Raw genomic sequence first — 27,230 nt, forward strand, 5'->3', positions numbered from 1 at the left:
GACTCACACATACTTGGTAATACAAATACTTCTATTGAATTGAAGGAGGCGTGTCTTCTTCCAGCGGTACTGTGATGCATGTCAGCTTTCACTCCCCACACACAGGCGTGTTCCAGGCTTTAACATTAATGATAAATGTCATACTCTGATATACTACAGGAAGAATAAGCCATCTAATGTCATTTTTAAAAGCTTTACTATGGGAGCTTCTAAAGTAGCTGTTATCTTGTCTCCCATTTAAAACCAGTAACTACGATTTATCAGCTTATAAACCTTATGATTCTTCCAGATGTTTTTGATGGTGCTTTGTTTATGGTGTTGTTCTCAGACGTCTCTTCTCATTGACACTTTCTCATCGAGTAAAAATGTAGTTATTCTCTGATATCTGTGCTCAGCTGATGTGTGGGGTCAGGGCTGCAGACTGCACTCAGCCCTTGTTCACTGCTGATGTCACAGATGGTCTCCAGAGTGCACTCCGATGGGAATCAGTGCACTGTAAACACTGTGGAAGTACCAGGATTGTGTGTAAATGTGTTGGTCTGCCATTGTTAGCGTGCTAAGCCCAGTGTTGTTCTTTTTGCAGTTGACCAGGTGAAGTTTGGGCCTCCACTGAGGAAAGTGACAGAGCCTTATCCTGACTTGGTAATGCATGTTTCCTGCAGGTATACTGATGGCATACAGTCCATGACAGCACATGGATTTGACCAAAGGTTGTGTTTGGGTTTTTCTTTCTGCAGGCCTGTTATGATGACTGGAGTCTGTCTGGAGATGAAGGAACCTCACCGTAAGACCTTTGTATCATCTTTCTTCAGTTTCTTATGAAATATCGTTGTTTTTTGCTGTTGAGGTGTCACATTGGCACACTGCACACTGTAATACAACAAGATGCATTTAAAAAGTTGCTAGATTGGATCAGCTGGGTGGAAGTTGTGTTCTGCTGTGGTTGATTGTTACTCTGTCAGGTGCTGATGATCCTATTAAGAATGGGAAAAGATCGTGTGGTAGCCAAATCAGTCATTTGTAGACTGAGCTAGGCTAACTTGACTGGATTTTTATGTTTTTGTTTGGTTTTTTGGGGTTTTTTACAAAATCCTTTGCAGCTGATGGGCAGCATATATAACTTTCAAAACTTCAGAATTGCAATTTTTAAAAAACTTTGATATGAAGCATGAATGGTTTAGCAGGTGTTTGCTTTGTTCAGCCCAAACCTCTACATTTTTCTACATAAAAAGAAAAGGAGCAAATTCACAGAAGTAAAAGCTGGAATCATGTCGGTATTTTTTCCAGGATGCAGCACCATAAATGGAAACTCATAAAAGTATACATGTGGTTCCTATGTGGTCAGAATGCCAGCGTATCCATACAGTATGAGAACAGTATTACTGCAGGTTCAGCCACGGCCAAAATTACCAAGAGAACATCTGGGAGTATCCTCCCAGAGTAATGAGGAGTAACCTGTAGTAAAAACAAATAAACAAAAAGAAATTTAGTATGATTTATTCTAACTGCATAACTTTAAAAAATTTAACTCTTTGCAGTAAGAGTGGATGAATCGATTTACACCAACAAACAAACAAAACACAAATCAGCTGCAGACTCTGTTTAGTTAGTTTGTGCCTCTGCCCTCCAGCTGATCCAATCTAACTGTGCGTTTATTCACAGATTGTGGGAATGAAGTAATGCTACGTATGTCTGGATACTTCCAGGTGCCAGTTAAAATAATGGAGAATATACTATTGGCCCTTTATCACGTACACGTTGGTAGTGCTGTGTTGGACTTCATGCCAAAGATTCAACAAGGTGCTGAAAACATTCCTCGGAGACTTTGGTTCATACTGACATGATAGCATTACATGGACTGCTGCTGCACATCCATGATTGCACTGATTGCACTTTGATAGTGGAGCACAGTGAACTCGCTGTCATTTATAAGACAGTTATCCTGCTGAAGCAGCTAAAAATGGGTGCACTCGTTTCACACGTCACTTCTCTTCCTGATGCTCAGTTTGAACTTCAAGCCCAACAGATGTTTGAATTAATGAGCAACGACTGGTGAAAATTGAGTGTACCCACGAGTGTACCTAATAAAGTGGCCAATAAATGTATATTTATGAAAAAAAGATGGTTGCATAATCTATTTAATTTCTTTTTCATAATTTAATGGTTTTTAAAATGTGCACATAGGAGTCATTTACAGTTGTGATCAGATGTTTACGTCCACTTTGGGCTTTTAATGATTTCTTTGTTCTTTTGGAAGATTGTACAACACAACACAACAACATCTTTAATGACTTAAAAAACAAACAAACTTGGATTAATTTTTTATTTTCACTAATCCACATAGAGTCAAAGTATATATGCTGGCTGCATACACAGTTGTGTTTAAATATTCCTTAACAAGTTGTGACTGGACACGTTTGGTTGCCATCAACAAGCTTCTGGTGTAATTCTATCTAACCACTGTTCTTGGAAAAATTGATAAATTGATTGGTTTCCTGTTGCGGACCCGACCTCGGTTGAGGTCAGAGCTTTGGAAAGGTGATTTCATAAACTTCGTGTTTGTTTTAATTCTAAAACCAGTTTTCATGTGTGTTTGGGATCATTGTCCTGCTGTCTTTAATTCTCAACCATCTTGCTGTTGATTTGATGTGAAGTAGAAGAATTTGGGGATAGTCTACCTCGTTCATTATTCCATCCGCTTTGTGTAGCAGACCATTAGCACTGGCAGCAAAACAGCCCCAAAGCATGATGCTATCACCACTACACTTGACAGTATTCTCGGGTTTGAAAGACTCAACTTTACTTCTCCAAACATACCAAACTACCTTTCTCTAGAAGGCGTTTGGCTTGTTCATGTGTGCAGCTGCAAATTCCCTCAAGCTTGTGTTGATTTTGGAGCAGGAGCTTCTTGCTTGAAGATTCCTTGAAGGGTTGAATTTTGCTGTGATGCTGAAACAAATCCCGCTAGTGGAACTGATCACAGCCACAGAAACAGCAATTCGAAACGACAACATTGCAGACATGGAGAGGAACTGGTTTCAGCCACCAACATCCAACATCAGCACGGAGGAGAGGAAGGCACTCACATCACTTAGTAATGACAACAACATTGTCATCCTTGCAGCAGACAAGGGTAGGTGCACAGCTCTGCTAAACCAGAAAGACTACCATGAGAAAATTTTTGTCACTGCTCAGTGACGAAAATACTTACGAGCCCCTGAAGCGAGACCCAGGAAGTGGCTACAGGAAGAGGGTGATAGACTGTTTGAAGCAGTTAGAACAACACAATGCAACTGACCAGACCTCATACCACAGGTCACAGGCTCTCTGTGAATGGTACTCATGGTCTTTGACCAGTGGTTGTTGATCAAGGAACTGACCTCCCAGCCCATTGTTCCTTCAGTGCTGCTGGTTTCAGTCATTGTGCAAATGTGCTGTTTATACGTTTGGGGAAATCTGCAGTCAGCTGAGACTGAAGATGATGACGAAACGTTTCTCCCACTGAAAACATCCAGATGAACAGAATCAACTTTTTGGGATTTCCTTACCCGGATGATTGAGCATGCATCAAGACCACTTTGTTTCAGGCGGCCACATCATGAAGCTCATTGAGAGAAAGCCAAGTGTTTGCAGCACTGTCAACAAAGCAGGGTGGCTACTTTCAGAAATCTAAAATATAAGACATATTTAGAATTTTTTATCAATTTTTTTCTTTGCGACATAATTCCATGTATCTTGCTTCGTATATTTGATGTTTTCAGTTTGTAACTACAATGTAGAAAGTCGTAAAAATAAAGGAAAAACATCAGATGAGAAGATGTGTCCAAACTTTTGCCTGGTAGTGTATAAACTCTGACTCTGTGTGCATCTGCGAAAATCCAAAGATTCAAACTTGTACGCCCAAATCTTCTTTTTTTTTTTTAAGTCATTAAAGAAAAGAAATCATTAAAAGTCCATTAAAAGGCATTCATGCAAGAGATGGGCACGTGTAAACGTTTGACCACAACTGTATATAATCCCTGCTGCAACTCTTCAAGCATATAACTGGGTGAGTTGTGTTTGATGGTAGGTAAACTGGAAATAACCCTTGGCACAAAAACGAGTGCTCTAAGCCTGAGTTTGAAATGATAAAAGGTGATGTAAGTGGACCTTGGGTTAATTCCTTCTTGGGCCATTCAGGCCTGTAGTCAGATAAACACCAGGTCTTCCTGTTGCAGGAGCCTGTTGGAATGTGTGGAGCAAGCTCTCGAGCTGAGGTAGGCCATGTCCATTAACTCTAGCCTTTCCTAACACCAATGTCTCCCCATCCCACCTGAATTCACCTGAAATAAGCTGCTTGCCATGGAATTATTCTTGATGTGAAAATCAACCATTGTCTGTATGTTGGGTTTAATCAACAGGTTTGTGTTCAATCTTATCTAATCCCAACCTCCATGATCTGGAGTTTGGGAGCACTTTTGATTTAGCACAAATGTACATGTTTTGTTTTGTTAACTTCTTTGGGTTTGTGTTACTTGTCACTGATGTGGTGCTTGTGCTGATTCCCTCACATTATGTGGAAAACTGACTAGTGCTAGATTTCAGACAGTGCGGGTTTTTTCTTTTTCTTTTCTTCCAGAACCATGATGTCATTGGGTTTAACAGGGGAACCGCACGTTACCTACATAGTGTTTGGTTCTAAAATGTTTCCACACCAGCACCGCGTCAGTGAAAGTCTGGTGTTTGCTTGCTTTGTTGTAATGTTTCCTTCAGATTTTTGTTCATGTCCTGCTCTTAGCCAACCCTCAGCATCTCCAGCACCTGCCTTTATGTCCGGCTTGTTTCCGTTATGCTTGATATGGATTTCATTATAAGACGTCTTAGCCTTTTAGAGCATGACCATTGTTGCTCCTTTGTCTTTCAGGAGTTTAACCATCAAAAGAGTGCCATGTGCTGATGTGAGTGTGAATCATTCTACCATAAACAAAATCTCTGTCGCAGTTAGTAGTTCATATATACTGTCTGTGTGTATCTTCAACTTTTATATACTAGTTTATATATTGCCAAAGGTATTCACTCACCTGTCCAGATCATTAAATTCAGCTGTTCCAATCACTTGTATAGAATCAAGCACCTAGTTGTGCTTCTACCAACATCTGTGAAAGGATGGATCACTCTCAGGATCTCAGTGAATGCCAGTGTGGTGCCGTAATAAGATGAAGGTCTGGTCTTCATGCCAAATCTCCTTGGGCAAGACAAGTTACTCTCCCATCCATTGGAGTGTGAATTCAATTCAGTTCTATTTATAAAGCACCAAATCACAACAACGATTGCCTTAAGCCGCCTCAATGTTAGATAGAAAGCACAAGTGCTTGTGAATGGGTAAATGTGGCGTGTTATATACAGCGCTTTGAGTACTCAGGTAGAAAAGTGCTATATAAGAACCAGTCCATTTAATATTTACACCTGTGCAACACTGCCAGTTGTGAAGTTTCCTCTGGAGTGACAAATCATGATTCTCTGATGGCAATCCAATGGAGCAGTGCTGTTTTGGTGGTTAACAGGAGAACAGTACTCAACTGACTGACTGTGACGAGTGTAACGTTGGATGGAGGACGGCATTGTGGTGTGGGGTTGTTTTTCAGCCCCGTAGCCGGGCTCGGCCCTGAGATTCCAGTGAAAGGAACTCTTAATGCTTTGGCATACCGAGACATTTCATGCTGCCACCATTGTGGGAGGTTTGAGCATGACGGCGTCCTGTTCCAGCATGAGCAGACGTGGCAAAAGTACAGACATTCTGTGCTTGAGTAGAAGTACAGATAGTGTTAAAAATACTTCAGTAAAAGTTCAAGTACTGGTGCAGCTTATTTACTCAAGTACAAGTAAAAAGTACCTGTTTGGAGGATGTTTCTGTTTCTAACAGCTATTCTTGTGCAAAGCTAAGAGCCTTGTGCTATATTAATTTAATAATACAATGATATTCTAAGATGGGAATACTAACTTTAGTCTAATTTTTAATTCAAATAGTGCTCCTGATTAGAAGGAAAAAGAAGGACCATAAAAAAATCTTGATTTTCTTATGCCTACATTAGAGAGTGTGAACAGGAAAACGAGCACAGTCAGGGGTTAAAGTAGGATTCAGCAGGTGGGGGAACCCTAAAATCAGTTGTCGCTGTAAAAATGTCGGGAGTAAAAGTAAAAAACCAGGAAAAAAACTACTCAAGTACAAATACCTGAAAATTCTACCTAAACAAAGTATTCCTACTTCGTTACTTCCCACCTCTGAAAATGACTGAGCCCCAGTGCACAAAGCAACGTCCAAAAAGACATGGATGAACTCGTCCTGGCCTCAACCCCACAGAGCAGAGAAGCCAGGCCTTCTCGTCAAACATCGGGTCTGATCTCACAGATGTGTTTATGGAAGAATGGTCAAAATTTCCCCCAAACACTCCTAAACTCTGAGGAAAGACTTCCCAGAATAATTGAAGCTGTTTCAGCTGCTGACATCACATTAAACTCAATGCATGAAAAATTGGATGTCACTCAAGTCGATATGCGTGTGAAGGCAGATGAGCAAATACTTTTGGCAATATAGTATATGCAGGTTCTACTCTTCTATACTAGATTATATATGTGTTCACCTAAAGATTACAAAAAATGCTCTAAATGCAAAGTAGCATAAATGTTTTAATGGAAGATGAAAATTGTGCAATTTAAACTAAACAGTGTAAAGTTTAAATATGACTTCCCATCAGTTTCCTGCCTGTTTTCTACTAACTTTAAAATTAAATTAGCCTTCCTCAAATTCTACGTTTGCCTCAGTACAGTATTATTCATACAGAAGCAGGTTATTTGTTCCAACCAGCCTCTAGGTGGCGTAGTTTTACAGTGGGTAATGCTTGTTCAGACCCCACCTGGGGTCTTTCTGTGTGGCACTGGTGCGCTCTCCTCCTGCCTCTTGGGGTAACTGGCTTCCTCCCAACATAAAGACATGCACGTTAGATTAACTGGCAGTTCTAAATTGGCCATAGATGTAAAGGAGATAAAGAGTAAAGAAGGCTTACTTAGCCAGCTACTTACCCCCTCAACCAGCTAAACCTACTCCCATGTACTGAATCTGTAAATGCTTGGGAATGTCTCTCAGTGATCAAACCACGTGTCAGTCCAAATGTATTGTTGCTTGTCTAGCAACGGTTCAATTCAGTTCCAGTCCAGCAGGATCCAGTCCAGTACCCTAGCACAGACCTTCACAGGGAGGCTAGGGACTCAGAGGCCCCTGAATTTTGAACATACCCTAGGGTGCCCTAATCTCCCAATCCAGAGGCACCTTCTCAGCTGTATCAACTAGGATGGCTCCAAATATCCACCCCCACCCCCCAGGAGTTGACCACTGCCCAATCCACTTGCCACTGAACCCGTTGGCTTGACTACCCCCCTCCTCCCTAGCATTGGCTGCACCTCTCATAGGGTTTTTAATCACTTATCGTCTGGTCCAGTTTTAGCAGCGGTAAAATGCTCTTGACAGCTAAGGTCCTGGGAACAACCTCTAATGCCAATTGAGAAGGGGGGAAACACCATTACTCATTACAGACCTTTTAGTTTTGGTTGTAATTATTGGCAACAGAGGCATTATTCCATCTGATGAACATGCAGAAATGTGTTCAGTATAAAACCCTGGGAGCAACATTCCCAAGCACATCAGCCTTGTCACATACAGTAATGTGTATTTGTAGTTAGTAACATGTTTGATGGTGTTTCTCAGGGAGGCAGAAAGAGCAGTGTGTTCAGTCCGTCTACGGCCTCACTGCCAGCCTTCAGCTCGTTGACTCCCAACACAGAGGACAAAGATCTTACACCGAGACCGACCTGTACACTGGGCCCAGACAGCGCTGTCACGGCCGACTCCACCACAGGTACTCATCACAACATTAGACCTCAGCTATGCCTTTAAACAGACACTTTTTCTTCTAACTTCTGTTCTGTCCCATATAATGTTGCAGTTTCAGATGTTTGTATCAGACTATTTCAGACAGTGAGGTAAACATATGTGATCCCGGTGATGTCTTTATATACTGGGTAGTGCGTCTTGTTAGGCTTCTGTAAACGTCCGCAGCTTTAAATAAAGCTCCTTCAGAGGGGAAAGTTATACTAACTACTATATTAACTTTTGACTGTGCAGTTGTTAAGGATTATTTAATGAACGTCATACAACATGTCAAAGTAAAAGAGCTCTCTGTAGTTAAAGTATCCAGTCAATGATTCCAGAACGGTCACAATCAATGACATAAACTACCAGTCAAAAGTTTGAGAACACCCCAGTTCTTCCAGTTTGTTATTGAAAATTATGCAGTTTAATGTCTGATTACACTCTGAAATGAAAGCATAGTATAAATAAGCAACTGGACTTAAAAAAAGAAATCATGGAATAAAGTAATAGACCAAAATGTGTTCTAAACTTTGACTCATCAGTCGCCCCCTTTGGCAGATAACAGCTGAACACAGCCGTGGCATTCTTTCTACAATAGAAATCAAATATTCTCCCATATCTGCTGCAGAAGGTCCCATAAATGTGGACCTTGTAGGTTGCTTTGCTTTCCCAAACCAGCTCATCCCAAACCAGTTACATGGGGTTTAAATCTGGAGACTGTGCTGGAGACTCCATTGTTTCCAAGCTTTCAAGTCTTCTAAATAAAGAGAGGGGCAGAATATCCCATCGTGTTATATCTTTGTTTGTCTAATGAGCTTATTGTAATTGGCTTCAAATAATTGCTTGGATTTTGCTGTGAGTGTAATTCCCAGATACCTAAATCCTTGTCTGGGCCAGCAGAAGGAAACCCTTTCATTCATTTGCATAGGCCAGTCCCCAGATATCATCATTGCCTCTGATTCATTGTATCCTGAGACTGAACCATACATATGTAGATTTCATAAGTGTTGGAATAGAAAGAAGTTGGTTATTCCTCCTTCCTCCTCTGTTCTTTGGATTTGTTTATTACAGCGTATGGCTTCGGCCAGGGCTTCTATACTTATCGCAAAGAGGATGAGTGATAAAGAATCCCCCTGCCTCATGCTCCTTTCTATTTTGAAGAAATCAGAGTAGCATTCGTTAACTGTGACCTTTGACCCCCTAGGATCTTTATATAGAGAGTGTTGATCCATGTAGCAAATGTTTCTCCAAATCCCATTGTTATCAGTGTTTGTTCCAGCAATACCCAGCCCACTCAGTCGAATGTTTCTCAGCATCCAAGCTAAGAAACATTAAAGGCGATTTGTAAATTAGAGCTTTCCTTATATTGTTGGCAACTTGATGGCTGTTAATGAATCCCATTTAGTCCCGTTTCAGTAGTTTCTTTATATAGTTTTGAGTTCTGGCTTAGATGGATGTTAAAACTTTGTAGTCCATACATAACAGGCTCATTGGTCCCACATAACCTGCTAAAGCTTTATAATACATGTGTGGAGGGTTATATGTGGGCAGGCAAAAGGCCGTCCTTCAATCAGTCCAACGTATATGCTGTCAGAGATAGTGGCGGGTTACCATTATTCAAGGTGGACTGGTACCATTATCCATTTTCTCTCTCTGTTAGTTAAGATGAATAACTCTCCTGAGGGGAAGTCGTCATAGGTGGTGATTGAGGAAAGCTTAGTGCCTAGTGACCTTTAGAGGCCTTTTTCACTCAGAGGGGAAGACCAGCAACGTTTAAAGATCCAGTTTAGGCTTTTGTACAAGAGGCTTAGTTTAGAGCTCACCAGTACATCAACACTAATCCCTGTCTTACCTCTCGAGCCTCTGTCTGGTATAACAAGAAATGATTAATTGGCAAGAAAGCGTTCAAGTGGGATGCGTGGGCTAGGGCAGGAATTCATCAGCTGGACCTTGATCTAATCTGAACACTAACCCAGACCCTCCATCGAGTATCCAGGAGTTATTCCAGCACCTGCTGGAAATGTCAGAAAGAAGCCAGGACTTTAGTTCATATGCTGTATGCATGTGGAAAACACATGTTAACCTTTTGAATGATCTTTTTCATCCTAATCTCTCTAAGTCTCCAGCTTTGTGTGTCCGGGGTCTGTTACCTGACAGCATTAATCTTTCTGGAAGACGAAGGCTCTGGGTGCGTCTGGCTGTTATGACAGGTTGCAGGATAATACTGCATCATCTAACTCGTGTTGTTTTAAGGAATGGACTGAACAAACTACTAAAATGGCTTCATATGAACAGGACACGTACAGAGTTAAGGGGAGAGAAGATGTCTTTAATCAGGTCTGGGGTCCCTTTTTGCGGTACATGATGTTCTGTTTCAGATAATACTTATTCCACAAATAACACAGGTCTGCAAAAAAATAATAATAATTTCAGCTGCGTGGGATATTTCTGGTAAATTTTTCTGTTTTTTAGGGTGCTGAATCCAAAAATGGTCTCCATTTCCCTCCATCACGTAGAGTTTTTTTGCAAAGCATCAGGAGTCTTGTCAATTCGGCTCCATCTTTAAAAAGGCCTAAACCTAAACTAGATCATTAAGCTCGCTCTGAGAAAATGTTTGGGGTCCCTCATCAACAGAAAAATCTGAGTTAGATTCGTCCAAACTTGAAGGTGGGCGTGGAACAGGTATTTCTGAGGTATGAGGCACTGGACGGATAGCTGAACTAAGGTTTGGGTAAGATATGTTCTATTTATTTTTAGTGTTAAAGCCTCTTACATCTACCAATCAGTAGTGTGGTTCTGCTGTTCTCAACACATCATAGTTTTTCTTACCCTTAAACCACAAACGAGGATCTTCCTCACGTCTTCTGCACACCTTGTGAGGAGCCTGTGGTTTGTCTCATTCCCAAAGTTTCAGCTTGAAGTAAGCAAAATAAACTTTCTTCACAAAATCCCTTATGTTCCTTTGTTGACTTTTAACAGTGTATTCAGCACAAATAAAAGAAAAGTTGTCTGGAGAAATGACACAACCTTGGAGCCATAAAACAGAACTAAAACACGAGTGTGGCTGATACAGATGCATGAACAAATCTGATAGAGGAGTGTTTATACTCACTCCTAATGCCACAGCAAACACGTCAAAACATGCTTATAGCAGCCAGTGAGTCCTTACCTTTCACTATGAACAAAATAAACCTGTTGGCACGTGACCATCTGAGCTCCTCCCACCGCCAAACCCCCCGACTGACACCCCTCAATTCCTCGCATTTTCTGTTTGTATTTCTCTTGAGTCTCACGCTTAGAAATATTAAATAAATGTACAAAATCATTATTGGATATGGTTTTTGACTCAAGTATAGGATACCAGATTTCAGTTTAAAAAGGAAATTGTACAAGAAAACCTGACATGATGGAATTTTTAAATATTTTCCGGTTTCAGTGAGTAAAAATCTATAAGAAACAGTCAAAAATCCTATGCAGTTTTTGGGTACAGACCTGTGTAACCAGTATCACACTGCTGTGTTAAAGAGGTCTCGTTGAGTGTAATCCACTCATATTAAACCTAAACGTCTCCTCCGTCTGGACTTTATGAAATATATCGTTTGTTAATATGGGACATTTTAGTATCTGAGACGTATCTACATCGATGTTTTGGCAGAAACAAAACATCCATTGTATGTTGTGTGCGTCTTACTTCTTTGTCTCGATTTCTTCTTTCTTTTGTCCCTTTCTACATATCAATCAACATATATTCAAGTCACTCTGGAATTTAGTTAATTTAGAGTTCTTCCTGCATAAGGCCCTGAGGATCTGATGCTGACAACGCTGCCTCCCTGTTGCTTCTCCAGCCTTCCTTCAGCTCCTCTTCGATGCACTCTCTTTCTCCACGCCCTGTTCTGACTCCGAGCTCTTTCAGCGGCGGTGCGGCCTCTGTTAATGTTGCAAAGGTTTTCTCTCGGTATCCAGTTTTATTCTCAGCTTTGCGGATATAGACTATTTGCCGCCACATTTATCCTTTTAAGTTGGCTTCTCTCTCCCAACCGGTGGCAGCAGATGGCCCCGCCCTCCCTGAGCCTGGTTCTGTCGGAGGTTTCTTCCTGTTAAAGGGAGTTTTTCCTTCCCACTGTTGCCAAAGTGCTTGCTCATAGGGGGTCATCTGATTGTTGGGGTTTTCTGTTTTATCTGTATTATTGTAGGGTTTTTTTACCTTACACTATTAAGCACCTTGAGGCAAATGTTGGGATGATTTGTTGATATACAAATTAAATTGAATTGTTACAATGTGGCTGCATCAGCAGAGTTAGACTGCAAAGCAGTGACACAGAATTAGACAAATCTAAGGACGAAAGTATCCTAAGAAAACTCAAAACATAACATATAACACTTTAACAAAAAAGTAAATCAACCTTCTAACTCCACAATATCATCACATAATAAAAAGGTTTTTTTCTACCTGGGATGTTGTATCTTAAAGTCCTGCTTTACCACAAAGTAATCGTATCACCATCGTTTGCCTTTCCGTCACATGGTGCGCAGCTAGTGATGCTTGGTTGAGTCATTTGTTTGGTTTACGTCTCAGATTCCAAACCGCTGGAGTCTGCTCCTTGTGGGCCATCGTAATCTGGTTGTACTCGAGCTAAAGGTGCTAAAGGTTTTTCCACCTTTAGCAGGAGCAGTTTTCTTACGTATTTTAGTAAACTCTGTACTTTGTCAGAGTATCTGCTTTTTCAGGTTGACACACTGTGCTTTCTTGTTGTTTTGTACACTAATGTTGTATTTATTATTGTGCGATCTATTGTACAATATAAAGCGCCTTGAGGCGACTTTTGTTGTGATTTGGCGCTATATAAATAAAATTGAATTGAATTGAATTGAATTGAATTAATGAATGTAAATGCATGGTTTTGCTATATCACTGATGTCGTGATGTGGAACTTTAATATTGCTATTATTGCAGACAGTTTGATAGGGCACAGAGTCAGTAGTTGCTACACACCAACACTGGAAACGTCATCACACTGTTCACATTTAAAACCCTCCAAATGTACAATTAAGTTCAGCTATGGTAAATGGACCCCTTTCATCTTATTCGTCCAAGCAGTTTTCTCTACCCTGTGCTGTCTGTGTAACATTCACACTCTGATGAACACATCAGAGAGCAACTTTGGGTTTAGTATCTTGCCTAATCAGAGTGGAGCATCAATCCTCCAATTAGTGAATGGCGTGCGCTACGTCCTGAACATGCTGACCTCAATATGCAAGTAAACGTTGAATCCAACTATTAAATACGTTCGCAAATATAAGATGAGTAAACGCACTGTTGTTCTCCTGTAGGGGAGACAGGAGGACCTCAAAGAGACGAGAGCTAACAGGTGTTTTTTCAGATACACTATAAAGTGGTGGTCTACATCAAGGCGCCGTAAAATAAGATAGAACTGGAAACGTCCGTAATAGTTCCACTTTAAGCTGACCAAGCTCAGGATGAGTCCCACAAAAATCTCTTTCTCTTTTTAGCCTTGGCCAGGTGCTCGGCCACTCAGGACATCACAAAGGGCTGCAGTGAACCGTGTCGGCCAGCGGAGGGCGCTGTCACAGCAGAGTTGGTTACTACTGCTTCCTCACCCAAACGAGAGACCCCACTGTCACCAGAGTGGAGCACACTGAGGAGGAAGACGAAGGACGATGTAAGTGGAAGCCAAACGTCTCCCTCGGCATATCAGCCCGTGTGATTTGCTAACCTTATAACTTCCTAATGGTCGGATCCTTTAAAGGTGTCAGACTACACACCGTGTAACAGTCAAAATGCTGATTTGTGACAAAAAAATAATAACATTTTTTATGTGTAACCTTTGACATTTTAGAGCGCTGATTGTCATGGCCTTCCTCCCACCCCTCAAGTCCATGTAAGTGTGAAGTTTAACATTTTATGCCCTTCAACAAAGCTCTCATGACTAACGTGATGTGCTTCCTCACATATAACAGTGTGTTTTAATGGCTGCGCCCTGCCAGCAGATTCCACAAACCTCTGCACCTTCTCACTACTTCCTCACTTTTAGAGTAACTCATGTGCAAACTGGTTTGTGATCTAAGGAGCTTGAAAAACAAAGAGTTGTGATGTTGCATCTCTCATCTGAGAAGCTTCTTCAGTTCTAAGAGCAGTTGATGGAGAGTCCCAGATTTTTAAGCCCTATTGGGAGACAAAGCTCCTTAGATTACCATGACCTGGATGACTGTGAACCTTCACAGACAAAATAACTTGTGCAACTTTGAATAAAAGCATAATACAGTTTGGTTTTGTTGGAAAGATAACATACCTGAACTCAGTCAGTCTAAACATGCCAGACCATACGTGATTCAGTTGCTCTGCTGCTTCTGTAGATGGGAGCCTGCTTCTCTAAAGTCTTCAATGGCTGCCCTCTAAAAATCAACTGCGCCGTCACCTGGATTTTTCCCAAAACAAGAGGTCAGTGGTTTGGTCTATGGTTCTATTTTTACTTCATAGTGGAGTAATGAGAGCTTTTTCTCAGAAATCTTACAGCAGCAGGTTTATTGCAGGTTTACATTAATGTGAGGAGACAGTTCATTTATGCAAGGTACGATGAAACAGAGACTTCTTATTGAAAGGAAAAGTGTAAGTGACTTAAATGTGGCTGTGTTCTCTTTAAAGATGGTCTTGTTGTGCAGAGATGCTCTTTAATAAAGTCACTTTCTTACCAGTTACGTGTGCACGTTTGACACATGCACTGAACTCCTTCAATATGTCACAATAAATGTGATGTGACACTGTGGCCAGGTGCTGGCACACACCATGGGTCATGTGCGTGCTGTTGTCTGACATTGTAGCACAAAGAGACAGTCTTAATGGGGATAGCAGCCAAAGTGAAAGCAGGTCTGGTGTCTGTTTCTGAACCTGGTGTGATGGTAATGGTGTCTGTGTTTGGTGCTGATGGAAATTTCTTTATATAAACACTTTTCCTACTTAGATCAGTATCTTATTCTTGGGGCAGAAGAAGGCATCTACACACTGAACCTTAATGAACTTCATGAAGATACATTAGAGAAGGTAAGTTTGTAATTCTCTCACATGTGTTTAATGCTTTTACAGCCATGCTGTCCACTCAAGTTAACTGGCCTTAATCCTTTATTACATGTCCTGTGTTTAATGAGTATAACTGGTAACATTTTAATACTTTTCATTGTTCTCCATTCTGGTCAAGTTATTGGAAAGACGACTTATTTGCAAAGCACCAAGGGAAAGGCAGCAAAGCAAAACCAAGGCTTTAACTTTAGCTGTCCACAAAATTAGCCAACAACAAAACAGAATCCCAAAATGAGCACAGAGGCAGGAGCTGTGTGTGGAAGACACGCTACATGCTACAAAACAGGGATTAGAACAAAGATGAACAGATGGGGATCAAGATACTGGCTAAAATGATTGGACACAGATGACGGTGATGAGAGGAAAAGGAGGGAAGACGGACAAAAACAAGACACACCAGAAAACCGAGTAACACATAGACGAGACAGAGATCAGACAGGGGAAACATCGGGGCTACTAGTAACACAAGAACATTAGAAACACGAAGGAAAGTCAGCTAAGACTAATACTTTCACAATATCTTATACTGAAATGGGTCAAAGGTCAAGTGGCTAGATTCATAGCCGACTATCTGTGCACAGACATGCAGGAGGAATAACTCAGTCCAGAGCAGGTTAGGTCTGCAGCATAAGTTACTATGACAATATAACCCCAGTAAGGAGCGACCCTCCTTAAAACCAGTCTATGCTTCGCTGACTTGTGACAGTAGTAACTGTGGTAATGTTAGAAACAAGCCAGAACACAAACATGTGAACAAATAACACTGCAAACCCTAAATCTGGAAAACTTCTCCCGATGCTTCCACTGAAGGGGTTGGAAGTTAAAAAGCACTGAAGGTTAGGTTTGGAGTAAATCATGGATATGTGCACGAGAGTGTGCGCATGTGTGTGCACGTGTTTGTGTGCAGTTTGTAGTGCAAACGTGCGTGCAGAATTCATGCAGACATGTGTAACTGGATGTGAATGTGAAGTAGAATAGAGTGATGTGCGGTTAAGCTGGTAGTTCAAAAGTGTCAGTCAGAGTAGAAGAGCATTGTATAAAAATGCAAGTAATAACAGAAAAGTGCAAGTCATTAATTGCATCACCCTGAAAAATCTGAGTAAGGAGTGCAGCTCCTGATGAAAGGAGGAGCACTGAAAACCAGGAAATGGTGTTTCTGGAACAGTCTGATGAGTGAAGCTGGATGTTTGAAGTGTCAGTGAACTGCTTGTCTTTTCCCTCTCCCCACAGCTCCTCCCGCAGCGATGTATATGGCTATATGTTATGAACAATGTGCTGATGTCCGTATCAGGTAACAAACAGCGTGACACAAACGGAGAACATTGTGTCCACTCGATAATATGCTGCTCTAAAAAGGCTCCATCCTGCAGGGAAGTCGTCCCAGCTTTACTCGCACAGCCTGCCAGCTCTGTTTGAACAGAAAGGACATCTGCACAAGAAACACAGCAGCCTGTCGCTCAGCACCAACCGCCTCACGGAGCGGATGAGTCTCAGGTACGACACGCCATCACAGATGCAGGGAAACAGGAGCTGTAGGTGCAGCAGTATTAATTATGTGATGTATGATTTTGAGGAAGGAGGATACTGTAAACCCAAATAGTGGGATTTGTCTGCTTGTTCTGACCTGGATATTCTCTGTTGGCCACAGAAAGTTTGCCATATCTGTAAAGATTCCTGACACTAAAGGTTGTAGGAGGTGCAGTGTAGGTAAGCAGTGCTGAGTTACTCTGGTCAGTCTGTTTGTTCACGGAGAACAACTGCAGACACTTAGTCCTGCTCTCTGTGTTTCAGCAAGAAACCCATACACAGATAGCACATTTCTGTGCGGGGCTGTCCCATCTGGCCTGGTTTTACTCTTGTGGTACGAGCCTCTTCAGAAGTTCATGCATCTAAAGGTTTGTAAAGATATGTTGAACTTGCCACCTGAATAAATGTCTTCCTTTCTAACTCTAACCCTATTTCCACAATGCAAACCAGTCATTAGACCTGAATACATAAAAGCAGACAGACAGCATATCAGAATCTGAAGCTGAAGAATGTCATTGTTTTTTTTAATAACATATGCATACTTTTTATTCAAGCCCAACAAGATTTTAGAGACTAAATAAAAGAAACGCTGTATAAACGCTGTCCAAAAACACCAACAGCACCTTCTCTGGGTCCAAGCTCGTGTAACTGAATGGTTACCATGTGTTTTCTGGGCTACAGGAACAGTGTTATCAGCACACAGTTCAAAGCCAGCATGCACCATTAGGTCACATAGCAGACTAAATGACAGGTTTTTTGTGCATGTCTTGCATATTTCATGAAGACAACGTATGTATTGTGAGAACAGAGCTCTGTGGTAAGCCTGTCTGCAGTCCTAACACAGTGCTGCTAGGAGAAACACGCCTGTGTCACAACATTATGGCAAAGTGGCATCAGTCCAAAGACGTGCAGTTAGTGGGGACAGGTTCATTGGAAACGCTAAATTGCCCATAGGTGTGAATGTGTGCGAATGGTTGTCTGTGTCTATGTGTTAGCCCTGCCACAATCTGGCTACCTGTCCAGGGTGCACCCCGCCTCTCACCCTAAGACAGCAGGGACAAGCTCCAGCCCCCCGCCACCCTGAAAAAGGATAAGTGGAAGTAGATGGACAGACAGACGGATGGATGGATGGTCGGACGGATGGATGGACGGATGGATGGATGGATGGACGGACGGACGGATGGATGGATGGATGGATGGACGGACGGACGGATGGATGGATGGACGGACGGACGGATGCATGGACGGACGGATGCATGGACGGACGGATGCATGGATGGATGGATGGACGGACGGATGCATGGATGGACGGACGGATGCATGGATGGACGGACGGATGGACGGACGGATGCATGGACGGACGGACGGACGGATGGATGGATGGATGGACGGATGGATGCATGATGGATGGATGGGTGGATGGATGGGTGGATGGACGGGGTGGATGGGTGGATGGACGGACAGATGCATGCATGGATGGATGGACGGACGGACGGATGGATGACAGACAGATGGATGGATGGATGGATGGGCGGACGGGGTGGATGGGTGGATGGACGGGTGGATGGATGGGTGGATGGACGGGGTGGATGGATGGATGAACGGGTGGATGGACGTACGGGGTGGATGGATGGATGGATGGATGGTTGGATGGATGGATGGATGAATGGACGGACAGAAGGATGGATGGATGAATGGATGGGCGGACGGGTGGATGGACGTACGGGGTGGATGGATCGATGGATGGATGGATGGACGGACGGATGCATGGATGGATGGACGGACAGATGGATGGATGGATGGATGGATGGATGAATGGATGGGCGGATGGGTGGATGGATGGATGGATGGATGGCATCGGTTTATCTTTAATCTCAAGATTTACTAATCATACAAGAATTCTGTTGTGCTGTTTTGGAAGGTTGTATGAACAGGTTCAGCTCAGGTTTAACAAGCATCACTTAACCATCCATGAGAATTTATTTAGTTTTTCTTGTTTTGTTTCTTGTTTTTTCTTCATGACTGTTTCACAGCAACTCGCCATCAGGCTCCCAGATTCTCTTCCGATATTTGAACTGCTGGTGTTGGCAACAGATGAGTTTCCTCAGCTGTGTGTTGGAGTTAGAGACTGTAGTAATGATAAACCACCAACCGGCCAACAGCTCAGGTTTGATATTATAGAGCTGAACGGCGCTCCTGTTCCAGTGCCAGGTAGGACCGTTTCTGTGTTTCTCTGCTGACTTCCTGAAGCTTCAACCTTCAACTTGTTTCAACAAGCTTCCTTGTTTCCGTGCGTCAGGAGATAGTGGAGCACTCAGAGCTGTGCAGGTAACCCAGCTGGACCGAGACACTGTTCTCATCACCTTGGAAAGTAAGTCCCCTCACATATTGTGAATCCTTCAAATGTCTTTCGTGCTCATTCTCAATCCGTGTACCGTTTGGACAGGAACTGTAAAGATCGTGAACCTGCAAGGCCTTCCATCCAGACAGCTGGCTGCAGAAATAGTCTTTGACTTCCCCATTGAAACACTAGGTAGAAATAATGATGTGACAAACAGAGTGAATGAGAGCTGATGTCTGTCCTGAAAGCTGAGTGACACCTCCTGTTCTGTCAGTCTGCTTGCAGGACAGTGTGCTGGCGTTCTGGAAGCATGGCCTCAAAGGGAGGAGTTTCCATTCAGATGAGGTGATGAACTAGTAAATTCATCTAACGTTGGCTGAGCTCGTATCATGTGCTTATCATATTTGTTCTAAGTCATTACACATGTGAATTTTCACTTTATGTGCAGGTAACACAAGAAATTACAGATGAGAGTCGTGTGTTCAGAGTTCTGGGAACAAACAGGTATGTTAACAGTATGCTGACGAGAGTTATCAATCACTGTGACAAACTAGTAATCCTAGTACATCAGAAGTAATCAGGATAGTATTTTTCTTGATACTATTGTTAAGTGACCTGGAAGTGATTTTCAGAGTAGCATGTGGAAGAAGCATGAATACTCCTAGCATTAATGGTAGCATTAAAGCAGGAGTCACGCTAGAGTGTTTGTTCTGTTGGTTACTCAGATCCAAGGATTTAGGAAATGCAGCCTATGTGTTTGCATGCAGCCCTCCAAAAAAAACCCAGCCATTAAAGTTACCAACTACCGTCTACCTGACACTTTGTACAGAAAACTACTTTCCTTAGTGCTAATTTTCTTTATGCTAGTGCCAAATCACAACAATAGCCACTTCAAGACACTGTGTATTGAAGAAGAGAGGAAGAGAGCCAGAGAATATTCTCAACTAATGATTGAATGCAGAGAGGTGTATAAACAGATAGTGAGTGAAAAGGGTGATTGAAGAATAAACACTTGGTGCATCACGGGAACCCGCCAGCAGCCTAGACTTAGGCTGACTAAGGGAGGATTCAGGGAAGAAAGGAAAGTTTTAATCCTAGTCTTAAAAGTAGAGAGGGTGTCTGTCTCCCAAACCCAAACTGGAAGCTGGTTCCACAGAAGTGGTGGCTGTAGCTCAGGTGGGGGAGCAGGTCACCTACTCCCCGTCTGCATGCCAGATATCCTGCATACAAGTTGCTCTCCGGTGCATCCGTCAGAGTATGAATGGGTGTGAACGGGTGAATGAGGCAAGCGCTTTGAGTGCTCAGAGTAGAAAAGCACTATATAAGAACCGGTCCGTTTACCATTTACCAAGAGGGGAAACCGAAGGGTCTGGCTCCCATTTTACTTTTAAATACTCAGAGCGAAGTGCTCTAATGGGCTGATATGGTACTATAAGGTCATTAAGATAAGACAGGGGCTGATTATTTAAGACCTTGTGTGTGAGGATTTTGACTCTTTCATTCTGGATAAAACAGGGAGCCAATAAATGTTCTGTTTCTAGTTCCTGTCAGGACTCTCGCTGCAGCATTTTGGATTAACTGAGAGCTTTTAGGACATCCTGATAATACCCTCAGCACTTTGTGGGGAGGGACATTAACACCAGGTTCTCTCAAACAATTGACACACAACCTGTGAAAATGAATAATTCCAGTAACTACAAGTGTGTGTGTTTACATTTGGATCGTATAGATATCTGGCATTAAAACTCAGTCTTCAGAAAATGTCCTTTTCTTTTTGATTTCTTTCAGAGCAGTCTGGAATTGATTTTTGACTAAACAATTAAAACTAATAATAATATATTACTATATTATATTACTAAAAAATCCAGGACAGCCCTGTTGATCCAGTAGCTTTTAATGAAGTTTGAAATAAGAATCGTGGTGAGTTCATTAGAAATATTTCACTTTTTTTTTTTTTAAATCAGTCATTACTGGAATCATCTGAAGTGCAAAAACGGTGGGATTATATATGAGAAGGACAGACTCAAAGACGGTCGTGCATCACATATATATTACATAGATGTCCAAAATCAATGCATCATTAATGAAACTGAAACAAAAGTACTGAATTTCACGTGGAAGACCAAACCTTAGCATTCAGGAAAGTCTTATACAGGAGCAAAGATAATGGAAGTTACCCGGAGTTTTCCACTGTGAAACCAGGAATAACAGCTTAAACATGTTGTTGGATTTCTGTGATCTAAATCATTGTCAGCCTGGCAGGCAAATAGCGTGGACACCAAAGTTTGTGAACGTGATAACCTGAGAACAAAGACATGTAGGATTTTAAATCGGTACCATAGGTGTGTCTACTGGGAGGCTGAGGCTTAGCGCTGGTGGCTGCCAGTACTAAGTATTATTGTACAACTGTGCCAACCCTTATTTAGTGGATCTTATCTTCTTTCCTTGTGTTTCAGTTAATTTTTACTCAAACTGGGTGTAGAAGGAATCCTCGCAAAGGTTTATTTTGCTTCTGTGTTATGTTTTAAGTATTTCTCAGCTCTTTGCTTCCTTTTTTCTACTTTAAACTTGTTTGTATGCTGTTGTGTAAATGTTCACACTTATCATAAAGTTTAAAAAAGTAGTAGGCGTGGTGATGAGCAGGAAAAGGAGTAAAACACGAGAGTAGACCCAGTAAGTGTACCAGTACTGTACCAGTGTGTAGCATTAAAAGTCAAACTAGAGTGGTTGTAGTATCAGTAGAGTAGTGTTAGTACTAGAGGTGGGAGGAGTAGCAGCAGGTGGAGGCACTGGCTTTAGGTTAGTACTGCCTTTCTCTGGTTCTGCTTTACAACTTCTCTCCTTCTCATTTGCTGATAATGTGCAGAGACATCATCCTTCAGAGCACACCGACTGATGACCCGTCAGCACTGAGCAGCCTGTACATCCTGACAGGACACGAAAGCAGCTACTGAGAGAGGAGGCGGGGCTTCTCCTTGGACGGTGTTACCAAAGAAAAGCACAGCCTGTCTGTAACTGCGGGGTAGAAACGATGCTCTGTTTCACTGAGGCTGTGCCAGAAAACGGTTCAATGCTGGGAATGACAAATGTTAGGAAGGGATCCTGCTGACTGTCCAGCCTTCACCTGTACACAAGACACCTGTCAAGGTCCTCGTTGGGGTTATAGTTGATAACGTTTTCTAGCTTTTCTTGTCTATTCATCTTACCTGCTTAAATCAGACCTTTCTGTTAAAGCTAATGCAGACTCCACTCATCTGCCCGCTCAGTGTGGACGGGAGAATAACCTGAACATGGCCTCGGGACATCATCGTACTGAGTCAGGTTTTCTTCTTGATCAGACTGAGTGGGGCAGACTGACACTGCACAGAAATGACTGAGTGTGTTTTGGTGCCTCAACATTCAGTCATATTCTGTAAAGCCATTTTCTGTCTGCATGCTGCACATAAACTATTTGGACCGGAGTGCTGTGACACCTACACCTTACACCTGCAGGAGCTGCTCGGCCATAGAAAGCTGTTCTGTGAAGTGCACGGCTTTTTTGCCAGTGTTGATTTTATGGGTTTAATGTAATAACTAATTTTTCACATCATCGTCTGAGTCGTAATCCCAACGAGGAAACCTGGAATGTAAAACTTGATGGACGCTCCAGCTGAAGAGTGAAGTGTCAGACTTTTAATGTGTCTTTCGAGCTTTAGCATACTTACAACGGCAGAAACAGTGCCATGTCTAAAACATAGGAGCCATCTTCATCTCATTCTTCCCATTTCATGCAAGTTTTTTCTCATCCTCAGATGGCCAGAATTTGGTTTGCTGACTTCATTCAGTCACACCATACTAGAGCATAAAAAGTGGAAATAAACTGGTCAGTAAGAAAGTGTGATGCTTGAAAGTATAGCGTAAGGACAGCAGCTGTGTTCCATGTGCTGTGTAACGCTGCATTTACAGCTGATATGATGACTTCAGCATCTTTAAAGAACTGTGAAGGAATTATCAGTGCTAACACAACCTTAAGCACGTGATGTGACCGTATTCCACTGCTTACACTTTCAGTATCCTTACTTAAAGAGAAAAAAGTACAGTTAGCAAGAAGCTTTGAGATCAAGGCAGTGTTATTGTATGCTAACCACCTGGGTGGTGCAGCTTGTCCTGATAAAAAGTGAATGTGGTCACATTATACTTGTGCTCGTTTAACTAAAATGAAAAGATAAACATTCCACTACATGGGTAAAGATATTTATATTTATGGAAAGGATACTATAAAAGTAACACTGGCCTTTCCATGAGAGAAACTTGAAGTACAGTATGCATATTGAGATTAATGTTTTTTAATATGTTTTGCTACTATGTGAAGATGTGATGTTATTAACAACACAGAATAGACAGAAATAAAGATTTTCATATCTCTTGGAGTTTTATGAAGAGTTTGTTGGGTTGTTCTTCTTTGAATGTGTGGATCGATGCTTCTACGATTTATATCTTAATCCTTCAATTTGTAAAAAACATTTTGAATTCCGTTTGAGAAGATAATGAAGGTTCTTGCGTTCAAGTGGAGGCTCTAGCAGACTGAGAAAGTAACTGCATAACTGTGTTATTCCTGCACCCATAGCAGCAAGTAAATGAAGGCAGTGATGTTCTCAGATCACTCAGTCAGTCTCTGAACGTCACCTTTATTGTGATCACGCACTTTAAGCTTTCATGCCTGTATTTTTGCACAATTGTGATAATACTGTATTGAAAGAAATCTGTGCACAGACGAACATGGGGCGGCTTTGCTCAGGTAGTAGAGGAAGGTGCTTCAATCCCTGTCTGCATGCCACATATCCCTGGGCAAGATACCAACCCAGAGTTGCTCTCCGAATGTGTGTGAACATTACACAGAAAGTGCTTACAGAGAAAAGTGCTTGCGTACACCTGAATGAGGCAAGTTGTTTAATGTGCTATGAGTACTATATAAGAACCAGTCCATTTACCATTTACGTCGCCAAAGCACTCAATACTCTCTTTACGAAGTTCTCTGTAGTTTGTTTCTCCAGCACCATATTTGACCGCGGTCAAGTGAGCCCTCACTTACGAAGACAGTCAAGCTAGCCGCACCGCCAGCTGCACCTAAAATGTTGTTGCACTATTCTTATGCATATTACGGTACGGGTGCCGACTGGCTTAGAAACGCAGTCTTTTGTTTCCTGACACTATTGTACTTCACAATCCACTCCCAGTTTTGGTTCATCTCCACTCTTCACCCTGTGATCCACAGCCCAAATTACTGTACGATTCAGAGAAAATCAACAGTAAAATTTACCCAATATACAGTACTGTACTTTTAATATCCTCATCTTTGAGCTCAGATTACAGGAAAACTGTACGAGGTGACACTGATATTTCACTGGATTCTGACTCTGGGTGACCCCCACTCTTCACATGTGATCCACACCCAAAATTACTGTACAGTTTCTGAGATTGCTGTGTTAACCCTCTCAAGGCAGGCGTTGCAGATTTGCAACAGTTAAAAGCTAACAACCTGATTACCCCACATACATATTTTATGAGGGGTTTTTTTACTCAGAAGTACCACTGCAGGTATTCTTTTGTGCATTAGCAACAAAAACTTAATTTGAGCCTGAGAGGGTTAAGCATGAGTATGACAAAGGCTAAGAAAATATACTGCCTAAAATAATATCAAATTTAAACAACAAATTACAAAATTGCCACACCTGCTGTTATTGCCAGGTAGGTTCAATAGAGCATTATTTAGTCATAAAAAATACATATCATTGAAATATCATCAGTAAAAGAAATACTCTCACTATGTAAGACATGTTAGCAAATTCAGTTAATAAATAATGTATCAAATCTATACAGATGTTTGAAGGTATAATGCAAAGCATGTTTGTTTCTTATGGCTTACAAATGTGTTTGCCTTTAACATAATTTACATTTCATTTCAGTTTCACAGACGAAACAATAAACTAGGTTTCCTGAACTGTTCTTCATGGCCCAAATTTTGAATCCTTTTGAGGGTGATGCATTATCCATGAAGGTGGGCAATTTGTTCATTGACCTCTGACCCTCGCTGACTCTGACGCCTCCTAATTCTGCTGCCAGCCTTGATGATTAATTTGTTGTCACTGATGCTGTCACCAGTTGTACACAACATCTCTGTTTGTCCACCAGTCTAATCTGTAATTCAGGTGAACCCAGAATTACCTGTATCTTTGTAATGTTTCAGAAAATATACACTATATGTTGATGGGCATTGTCCCACTTTTCTTTGCTTTATAAGTAAGAATCTCTATGGTCTTAATGACAATTCATATACAGATTGTGGAGGACATTTTATTCAACACTCAAAAAAGTTCCTCGCCAGCAGACTGTAGCACAATTTCAGCCCACCGTTAATAAACCCATCCAATGCAGCGTTATCAGAGAAATTATGCAAGTGTTATGTTTGTATGTACTGGTAATCTATTTATCATTTATCATGATTCCTGCTCTAATGATTACTTTCTTCTCCTTCTGTAATTTTAATAGATAAAGGATGTTGAACATCAAGCTCCAAACAGGATGAATGAGGAGGACCACAGAGGAGAATCGTGGATGTAGTGAAAGAATACATGCAGATGGTTTTTTTCATGGTGGAGGAGCAACTTCTGATACCATCTTAAAGAAAAAACACATAAAATTGAAGAGTAAAAATAATGACAACAATATGTCAAAATTTTTTATTAATTTTTTTTTTAGAGCAAATGCAGTCTTATCATGGTCAGAGTTGCCCACTCATATTTAACTAATTCAAATACAATTACTGCATTTAAATGCTTATGATCTAATAAAAGGCATTGTTTAATATTTCTGCCATGACAACCCAAATAAATGAATGAGAGGGAAACGGGAAGATTAGTCATCAGGTGAGGTTTACTGTTCATTTACCATGCCTTGATAACAGGAAGCTTAACAAAAGAAAAATGTTGGGGACGAGAACCGCTGTTCTGTCAAAACATCCTACCGTAGCGTAAATTTATAGTCTTGTCTATCAATCCGTGCTACCTTATCAGAATATGTTACCTTACGTGGGTAATGGCTCCATCGTATAGGTAGGATGTTCAGATGGCCCAATCACACTATTAAAACATGCTTCCTGCTTGGATTTATTTAGGTAGCATGTTCAGTGTGCGGCTTCGACCTTCCCCGTGGTGCTTACAATTACCCATGGCCGTAATGCAGGTTCATTCAATCTTTGGGAGTGCAGTACCTGGAACATACAAGGACAAGGTTATTATGGGCACATGATATGATAACGATATTTTAGCAGTTCAATGATAAAAGTATAACATTAATTATGGTGGGGGGTGGACAATGGCTATTACACTCGATGCACTCCAGCTGACTTACCTTGGTATGAATGACGACGTACTCACAGTTTGGCGGCTTGAAAATAGCCAAATCTTGCACCCAGCCATTTGTAAATTGGATGTGCGCCTCCGGTGACTTGTAATTATGAAACTGGTTCACAGTGTAAGCGCTTACTCCACAAACAAGATACGTGAAGATATCAGGGTAGGACAGTGGCGGTAAGTCGTCTGGGTCTTTACTCCACTGCCGTATTTCATATGGGTCCAGATTTGCGATGCACTCTAATTTTTTCAAGTGCTGCTGCTTCGCATCAGGACGCAATCGGTCTCTATACCGTCTGTTTTCTTTTGAGCTGCTTTTAAGCATGTTTCTTGTCGTCGTCGTTCCAACACGGAGCGTTTGTTTTGATTTGTGGACCCGGAAAATGGCGCAATACATTGCGGCGTGAACCAGGTGTAGGACTGAACTCTCCCACACACACCACATCACTATAAGACTGGACTCTCACACATCACATCACCACACACACTCTGGTTTTTCTTCATGTACACTTCCTTATAATCTCTTTCTGCTATTTGCACATTTTACTGTAAATTTCTAAGTTAAATCTGTAAATTTTGTAATAACCTGTAAATTGTAAATACTGTAAAACCACTGTCATTTAATGGTCGGGCATTGCACAGCTACAAGCATTTCACCTCATGTCATACTGGGTATGGTTGTGTGTGTGACAAATAAAATTTGAATTTGAATTTGAAAGTCTTTCCAGGTGAGTTTGATCCAGGAGGGTCTGAAGCCACAGTCAGACAGAGACTGTGCAGAGACTGTAGAAGGACAGAGCAGCAGCAGAGCAGTCCAGATACACTGATGATCCTCTGTCAGATCCAGAGGGACACACAGGGATGATGCTGGACTCTACATTGTGTCTGACAGTGGAGCTGTTCTCAGAGCAGTTCACTCTGCAGCACTGACAGTCATCTGCACTTCATTCCTCTGTCAGTCACTGCTGG

At 41.7% G+C, this 27,230-nt stretch overlaps 1 protein-coding gene across 6 annotated transcripts in view; it reads left to right on the top strand.

The window, feature by feature from the left end:
* Positions 1 to 27,230, top strand: part of LOC120438826 (mitogen-activated protein kinase kinase kinase kinase 2-like) — a 94,966-nt gene that overhangs the window by 16,687 nt on the left and 51,049 nt on the right. The window contains exons 12-30 of one of the 6 annotated variants that reach the window (XM_039609259.1): positions 584 to 642; positions 738 to 784; positions 4,218 to 4,256; positions 4,904 to 4,937; positions 7,742 to 7,892; positions 13,418 to 13,587; positions 13,765 to 13,806; positions 14,282 to 14,366; positions 14,887 to 14,966; positions 16,233 to 16,293; positions 16,373 to 16,496; positions 16,651 to 16,709; positions 16,794 to 16,897; positions 18,563 to 18,740; positions 18,829 to 18,900; positions 18,976 to 19,062; positions 19,145 to 19,215; positions 19,319 to 19,374; positions 21,737 to 23,189. In XM_039609259.1, the coding sequence (XP_039465193.1) occupies positions 584 to 642; positions 738 to 784; positions 4,218 to 4,256; positions 4,904 to 4,937; positions 7,742 to 7,892; positions 13,418 to 13,587; positions 13,765 to 13,806; positions 14,282 to 14,366; positions 14,887 to 14,966; positions 16,233 to 16,293; positions 16,373 to 16,496; positions 16,651 to 16,709; positions 16,794 to 16,897; positions 18,563 to 18,740; positions 18,829 to 18,900; positions 18,976 to 19,062; positions 19,145 to 19,215; positions 19,319 to 19,374; positions 21,737 to 21,824 (1,607 nt within the window). In that variant the 3' untranslated portion in view covers positions 21,825 to 23,189. Of the gene's footprint in view, positions 1 to 583; positions 643 to 737; positions 785 to 4,217; positions 4,257 to 4,903; positions 4,944 to 7,741; positions 7,893 to 13,417; positions 13,588 to 13,764; positions 13,807 to 14,281; positions 14,367 to 14,886; positions 14,967 to 16,232; positions 16,294 to 16,372; positions 16,497 to 16,650; positions 16,710 to 16,793; positions 16,898 to 18,562; positions 18,741 to 18,828; positions 18,901 to 18,975; positions 19,063 to 19,144; positions 19,216 to 19,318; positions 19,375 to 21,736; positions 23,190 to 27,230 lie in introns of those variants that run through there. The other 5 variants (XM_039609262.1, XM_039609258.1, XM_039609260.1 and 2 more) reach the window with 5 other exon arrangements.

This window comes from Oreochromis aureus, linkage group 3 (assembly GCF_013358895.1).
Source record: "Oreochromis aureus strain Israel breed Guangdong linkage group 3, ZZ_aureus, whole genome shotgun sequence".
NCBI classification, from domain to species: domain Eukaryota; kingdom Metazoa; phylum Chordata; class Actinopteri; order Cichliformes; family Cichlidae; genus Oreochromis; species Oreochromis aureus.